This window comes from Rhea americana, unplaced genomic scaffold (genome assembly GCF_003343005.1).
Source record: "Rhea americana isolate MKP2758 unplaced genomic scaffold, rheAme1 scaffold_168, whole genome shotgun sequence".
In the NCBI taxonomy this organism is placed as follows: domain Eukaryota; kingdom Metazoa; phylum Chordata; class Aves; order Rheiformes; family Rheidae; genus Rhea; species Rhea americana.
In genome coordinates, this window is record NW_028185794.1 from 1962592 (window position 1) to 1969777 (window position 7186).

The 7186-nt window shown below is 61.9% G+C and overlaps 1 protein-coding gene across 1 annotated transcript in view; it reads left to right on the plus strand.

Moving 5' to 3' along the window:
- Nucleotides 1-451: 451 nt before the first annotated feature.
- CD276 (CD276 molecule) overlaps nucleotides 452-7186 on the plus strand; it is an 11265-nt gene continuing 4530 nt past the window's right edge. The window contains exons 1-4 of the mRNA XM_085300749.1: nucleotides 452-557; nucleotides 2670-3020; nucleotides 3704-4000; nucleotides 6665-6805. Of these exons, the coding sequence (XP_085156875.1) occupies nucleotides 509-557; nucleotides 2670-3020; nucleotides 3704-4000; nucleotides 6665-6805 (838 nt within the window). The 5' untranslated portion in view covers nucleotides 452-508. The remainder of the gene's footprint in view (nucleotides 558-2669; nucleotides 3021-3703; nucleotides 4001-6664; nucleotides 6806-7186) is intronic.

Below are 7186 nucleotides of genomic sequence, written 5' to 3' on the forward strand. Positions count from 1 at the left end.
TCCCTCCGCTCGCGCGGAGCTGCCCGGGCAGGCGCGAGCGACGTGCCGGTGCCGGTGCCCCGTCGCCCTCTCCCGCCGTGGCTTCCTGCCACCGTGCCTCGGTTTCCCCTCGGCGGTCCTTTCGCGGGGGTGCTGCCGCTTCCCCTCGGGAGCGGGGTCCGAGGCTGGGCGGCCCGGCCCGTCCTCCCCTCTGCTCGGCTCCGCGCATCCCGGGAAGGGAAGGACGGGTCGGAGGTGGGAAGGAGGTGGGATGCGGGGGCGGCCCCGGCCGGGCCGCGGGGCCCTGCAGCGCTCGCGCCGGTCGGGCGGGAGCGATCGCTGCGGGCGGCAGAGCCGTCGTTCCTTCCAGGATGCCGGCCGCCAGCCTCCCGCTCGCTGCCGCTTGTTCCCGCCGGGATTACTCACCGTTTCCTTGTTTTTTTTTCTGTTTTTCTTTTTTTTTTCCCTTCAGCTTGGGGCAGCTGCGGCGAGAGAGAGAAGATTCCCGGCGTCCTCGCTGGCGCCCAAGATGCTCTGCCCGCTGCTCGTCCTGGGAGCACTGGCCTCGAGCCTGGCAGGTGAGCGGGGCCGGGGCTGCCGGAGACGYCCGGAGCGGTGGCCTCATCCCACCGGAGGCAGCGCCCGAGGCCGTTGCAGCCCGGGACGGGGACCTCGGCACGCCACGGGGACTGACCCCTTTTGGGACGTTCCCCAGCCTGCCGAGGAGCGCGCTGCCTGCCCGAAAGCTGGCCCGGACCCTGCAAAGGGCTCGTCTGCCTGCCCGTCCTCGCTGGCGGGTCCCGTCCGAGCCGGCTGCTTCCYGCCTCCCTGCCGCGCTCCTCGCGCGCGCGCTCGTCCTCCGCGCGGCTCCTCTCGGCCGCCCTTCTCGAATTCCCTGTTAGAAGTTCGTGTCTCGTGGTGGACCTTGCTGCCCTTGTCCGCAGCGAGGTGTTCGCTGTGGGCGCCGGCCTTGCCCTGCCCTGGGAAGGCAGAACGTAAAACCTAGACGTGGATATACCCACGAGCTTCCTCCCTTGGTCTGGAGCAGGTTTTTTTCCCCCTTTTCCTCCGCTTCTTAGCAGCTTGTGGGGGATTAGAGGGGAGCTGGTGAGCATAAGCACCGATCTTCTCCMTGGCTCTGCTCTGGAGGGGACATTGCCCATTGCCCACGGGAGGCCCCAAGAGTGGTCCCAGGGATGGGGAGAGCCGAAGTCCTCGCGTGCTTCACAGCTCTGATCTGCGCCTCTGCAGCGAGCTGTGGTCAGCTCAGCAAGCGCCGCAGACGCGAGGGGGAGCTTGCACGTTGGGCTGGGCGGCACTGGTGGACCAGTGGGGCTCGGGTGAGGGTGGCGGAGGTGCCTGGCTGGGGCTCATCGCTGTGCGAGCTGGATGCCCTGACGCAGCGGCACCGTTGGCATCACGTTGGAGCGCTGGTGCCACCTAGTGCCTGCGAGACCAGCTCTGGTGGCACCCAGAGGTGGCTTTTCTGGGGTGCGCCGGACTCTGTGTGATGCGGGTCCCCGTGGGCAGCCCCAGCGAGAGGCCGGGCTGCGTTTCCCGCAGTAACGGAGCTGTTCCCAGGGCTGCTCTTCCCACCCCTTGACGCCGCTACGTTGCYGGCCCGTCCTGCGGGGATGCAGCTTTGTGCAATATCTGGGTGCAAATGGTCCTGTCACCCAGGCCTGTCCTTAACTCCTGCCACCCGCGGYGTCTTCCCCAGCAGTGTCCTCCCTGCTGCATGCCTCCATAATCATCTATCCTGTGATTCCCTCTGCTGAAACCTCTCTGCTCAGGATTTTCTGCCYGTTTGCGTGGCCAACGTGCCCCGTGCTGTGCAGCAGCCTCTGGGCCGTGCTGGAGGCAGTCCCAAGTCTTCTAGCCCAGCGTTAGACCCTCCATCATGTGGAGACCTCAACAGTTGCCTAACTGTCTCAATCCAATGCAAGGGCCGCTGTTGGGGTGGCCTCTAGGCCCTACCARAAAATATGACCTGTCTGCAGCTGCTGAGGGCCAGGGCTGAGGAGGGCCAGGGCTGAGGATGTGTCCTCATGGTKCCTGGGGACGGGAGCACGCGGCAAGGCAGCTCGGGTGCTGCTGGGCTCAGCACTGGGCATTTTTGCCGAGCCKATGGGCAAGGCTGCGGCTTGAACTGCAGCAGCATCGCCGAGGTAGGGAGTCTGAGCTATAAATACCCAGCGGACCCTCAACGGAGCTGTGGGGTAGGTCCAGGTTTGAGTGTCCTGGCTGCTCCCTGCCAGCTCCCTCTGCAGAGCTTTTGCTTGCGAGAGGCAGTGGTTGCTGCTCTTGGACAGCTGAGGGCAGCAATACCCAAGGTTTGGGATGTGCCACGCAGCCTGCCTGGCTCCCGCTGGGCCAGGCTCACCTGGGGGGCTGGTTTCTCTCCTCCCTGGCGAGTGGAGGCTAGGCTCAACCAGGGCTGGGGTGGGAGATGTGCAAGGCGTGCTGCTGGACTGCTCCTGTTGCCACCAGCGTGGGCCTTTCTGGCAATCAGTGCTGGGGAAGGGTTTAAGATGCTGGTTGCTCTTGGATCTCTTCTGCGGGCATGGTTCTAGAGCGGGAATCCCAGGCACCTTCCAGCTTTGGTCGTTGTCATGTAAACCAGGAGTGAGGGAAGTGTTTCTAGAGGTCTCATCTCTGTGTGCATTTGCTCTCTTGCCACCCTCCTGCAGGTGCCATGGAGATCCAGGTCCCGGATGAGCCTGTGGTGGCTCTGTTYGGCCGAGATGCCACCCTGCACTGTGCCTTCTCCCCGGAGGCCAATTTCAGCCTGAACGACCTGAGCCTCATCTGGCAGCTGACAGACACCAAGCGCTTGGTGCACAGCTTCTCCGGTGGCAAGGACCAGCTGGCTGACCAGGGGGGAGGCTATGCCAACCGCACGGCCCTCTTCTACGACCAGCTGGCCCAGGGCAACGTCTCCTTGCTCCTCCGACGCGTGGAGATTTCCGATGAAGGCAGTTTCACCTGCTTTGTCCGGGTCAGCGACTACAGCAGCGCGGCTGTGATGCTGCAAGTGGCAGGTGAGAGACGGAGGGTGGAGGTGTTCCTGCCTGTCTCCTCCAGAGAGTAGAGTTCTCCCCCATCATACTTTTCTTCACTGTGGAGCATCTCTTTCTCTCCATCCCTGCCAGGGTTTCTCCTTGAATTGAGCTCTCTCCATTAGAGATAGACCAGCCCTGTGTCTCTCCTAAATATTGCTGCTGGTGGATCTAGACCCTTCCTCCTCATGATGAGGAGGCTTGCAGCTGGCCGCAGGGGCAACCTGGTTGTGGCCTGCACTGCTTGAATGCTGAGTTGAATGTGAGAGACACCAGCAGCCACGTGCTCAGGTCCTGTGTGGGTTCCTCCTCTGTATATTGGATAAGGATGCCCATGGGGCAGGATTGAGGCATATTTGCTCCTGACTRGGCTGAGGGCTCCCCTGAAGTACCCTCAGCTCTGGCTGAGCATTCAGCCTGCTCCTGGGAAACGCTGTTTCTCTGTCCGCCTGGTTTCTAGTACTCTGTGGGAACAGCATCCTTGAGCTCTTGGGTACAGGAAGGTGGCAGAAGTCTCCCCGGTGCGGGGATGGAGCTGTTGGTGTTGTAATGGAGCTAGGGGTAGGTACCTGGGGGAAGTGAAGAGAAAAGGACCATTGGTTGCTCCAGAGCATGATCCTTTTGTCACCTCTGTGACCTCATGCTGGTTTTCCTCTCCCTTTCAGCTCCCTACTCCAAGCCCAATCTGAACCTGGAGCCAAACAAGAACTTGAAGCCAGGGGATCTGGTGGCAGTGACTTGCCACGCATCCCGTGGCTACCCTGAAGCCACTGTCCTCTGGCAAGACAGCCACGGCAGCAACATCACGGAAAACATCACCACGTCTCAGGTGGCCAACGAGGAGGGTCTCTTTGATGTGCACAGCGTCCTCCAGGTGYTGGTGGAGCCCAGCAGCACCTACTCCTGCCTAGTGCGAAACCCGGTGCTGCAGCAGGAGACACAAGCCTCCGTCACCATCACAGGTAAGCCAGCAAGGGAATGTCAGAGATGGGGCCTCTCTGAAGAAGGTGGTGATCTTTGCTGTAGCCCAGAGCTTCCCCTGAGGCCACTGCCATGTATCCTTGCTCTGCCTCACATCTCAATCCCTGGACCTGTGGWTTTGGGCTGTGCTCTCCTCTCGTGTCACCCCAGCATCCCAGCTCGTCTCTGGAGGGTTGCGCTATGGAGGTACTTGCTGAGCTGCAGCAAGCTTCTCTCAAGAACTGTGCAAGAGCTGGGAAAGGTCTGGATGTGTTTTTCCACCTGGGCCATTCTGCATGGCAAGTACTATCTTGGCAAACTTTCTGCTTAGTTTCCCCTGCTCGTTACATCTCTGTGACGTCTGTACACTGTTAATTAGAGTCCCAGCGGGCAGGCAGTGACGTGTCACATGGTTGATGGCTCCCTTACAGTTCAGGGCTGTTCTCCTGACGAGGAGACTGCCCTGCATGAAGAAAAGTCAAGGGAGCTGTGAAAACAGGTCATAAATATAGGCTGGCCTAGTTTATTAACCACTGCGTACTGTACAGGCAGCGCTGTGCCGTCAGAGCATCGCTCGGCCTTGCCGCTTCCCTCTGACAATGTCTTGCTCTGATGGCCCAGTAAATAAGAGTTTAATGGCATTTATCATGGATGGGGCTGGCAGGGGAGCGTGGGCAGGGCTCAGTCAAGGAGACTGATGGGGCTGTCTCAAGGAGCTAAGTGATGTGGGGTGCTGAAGGAGATGGGGCTGGGTGCAGGGAGAGGGGTCCGGTCTAGGTGGGAGGCTTTGGGGGACGCCAAGCCTGTGACGGATGGGGGCGATGGCTGAAGGTGGGACTCTGTGCTGCCGGGGCGAGATGAGCAGCGCAGCAGGTTTGCCTGGCTAAGCTGGGAGGGGTGACAACATCCCGTGAGCCAGTAGGGATGGGGCCAAGCTGAGGGCCCCGAATCCTGGCCTCCTGGGCCAGGGGGAGAATTTGGGGGCTTTGCTGTTCCTCCTCCTGTTGTGCTTGGAGGCCCTGCTCTGTTCTCCGTGATCCCTCCCAGAGGGTCCTGGGGGGGAAGATAGGGGCTCTCTAAAGCCCCTGCTCTACGTGGCAGAGCGTGGGTTTGGTACCGGCTCTGTTCCCAAGGAGTTTGACTCCCTGGCCTCCATCGGATGCTTTGTGGGGCTCATCCTCGGCATGCTGGTGACGAGCTTGCTGCCAGTTACAAATGGCTTCCAGTTGCTCTCGCTAGCTCGGCTTTTATAGATGCCTTGGAGCTCATTATAACCTTGTACGCTCACTGGTAACATTAATTAGTGTTTAATTGTCCTTGGTACAGCGGTTGCTGGGTTGTGAAGGAAGGTTCCCTGGTGGAGCATAAACCTTTTTGGCTGGATGCACCAAGCTCGTCCAGAAAGCCTAGCACAGCTGAGCAGACGTTACCTGGAGACAGGGCTGTCTCTGGCAAGGCTCTAGCCACAGCYGTTGGTGGCGGGGATAGCTTGCCCTCATTGAGGGCTCTGATAGCTTTGCGGGAGTCCTGTGTCAGATGCTACGTCCGATGGAGGCCACGATGCCTCCTCCGCAAGCGATTGCTCCTTCTGGAGGAGCAGTGGTGCCCTCTTGGCAGTGGTGAATCCCCATCCCACGTCCTCCTCGCAAAGGAGGAGCTGCGTGCGTTGGAGAGGTCTACGTTCACCTTGTCTCCTCTCTGCTGTGGTTCACTGGGAAGGCAGGACGGAGGGTCTGAGAGCCCAGCGGGGGAGCTGCGCTGCCTGGGAACATCCCCATGTGCGGCTCGGTCGGCTCTTCCCGGCCTGCTGCACGTTTGAATAACCAGCAGTGCATCTGGGGGGCACAGGCTCTGCGTCTCCCCCTTTCCGAGGCTGTCCAGCACCCCCAAACGTCTTCTCTCGCGTCGTCCTGCCCTGGCTTCCTATGTTCGCTGCTTCTTCTCCCTTGGTAGCAGCGTGACTTTGTGCCGTGGAGGGAATTGCTGGGGGACGCAGCCAGCCCGTCCGGAGAGCCGGATGGCTGGGAAGGGAGCAGTGATGGAGGGAAAGCTTTGGCCTGGCTTCAGGCCCTCTGCAAGGGCAGTATTTGCCGTGGCGAGGAGCCGTCGTCGTTACCCTCTCTCCTGCGGTGGGGCTGGCAGGGGCACGTGAATTCGCCGTTGGAGCCCGCGGGATAAATGCCTTCCCGTCGCCCGGGCAGGGGCCCTGAGCTGGGCAACTCGTGCGTCCTGCCACTTCCACCCTAGCTCGAAACACCGCAGGTATTTCCGAATTCCTCAAAATTTGAAGAGCCGTTTGATCCCGGGATGCGCAGTTGTCAGGGATTTATTCAAAGAAGAAACGAGGGAGTCGAGTCTGCCTGTGCTTGAAGCAAAGGCCCCCGGGGGGGAGCGGAGCTGAAGGAGCAGCTCCCCAGCAGGTTCCTGCTCTCCACGCGGGCCAGGCCTTGGGGACGTCACCTCTCCGCAGCGCCTAAGGCGGGGGGTGGACGAGCCCGAGGGTCCAGTCCGCGGGTCCTCCCCATCCTCCGAGGGATATCTGCGCCTTGCTGCGTGAAAACCTGCCTGCACAGGGCCGCGCGGTGCAGAGCGCGCCCGCCCGTCCCCGATCCCGTGGGAAGCGCCGGGGGCCTGGCCGGTATTCCGTTTTTTTTTTTTCCCGCCAGGCCAGCACCTCGCCTTCCCCGCCGTGGCGCTCTGGGTGACGGTGGGACTCGCCATCTGCGTCCTCGTGCTGCTCGCCGCCCTGCTGTACGTGTGCCAGAAGAAAATCCGAGAGAGCTACGAGGAAGAGGAAGAAAACGCAGGTAACGCGCGGCGGCCGCGGTGCCCGGTCCCCTCCCGGGCRCCTGGCCCTTCGGGAGGAGGTTTGCAGCCAGCGGGAGCGCCGGATGGGGCTGGCCTCCGGGGCACGGTCGTGCCCGTGGCCCGTCCGGGAAGGGAAGATCCGAGGGGGGAAGAAAAGACGTCCCTCGCCGCGCTCCGACACGCAGGCGCGCGCGCGGAGGAGCCTCTCCCCCGAGAAGAAGTAATTCAAGCCGGGCGGTGGTCTCGCGGGAGGCGCTCCGGGGCGCTCTGGCCTGCGCCCGCTCCGTGTTGGACGTTCCCCTTTTGAGTGCAAAGAGGGGCTTTGCTCCTGTGGACGTGCCGCTGTGCTCCGCGTGTTTTCTCTCGCTGGCTCCAGGGCT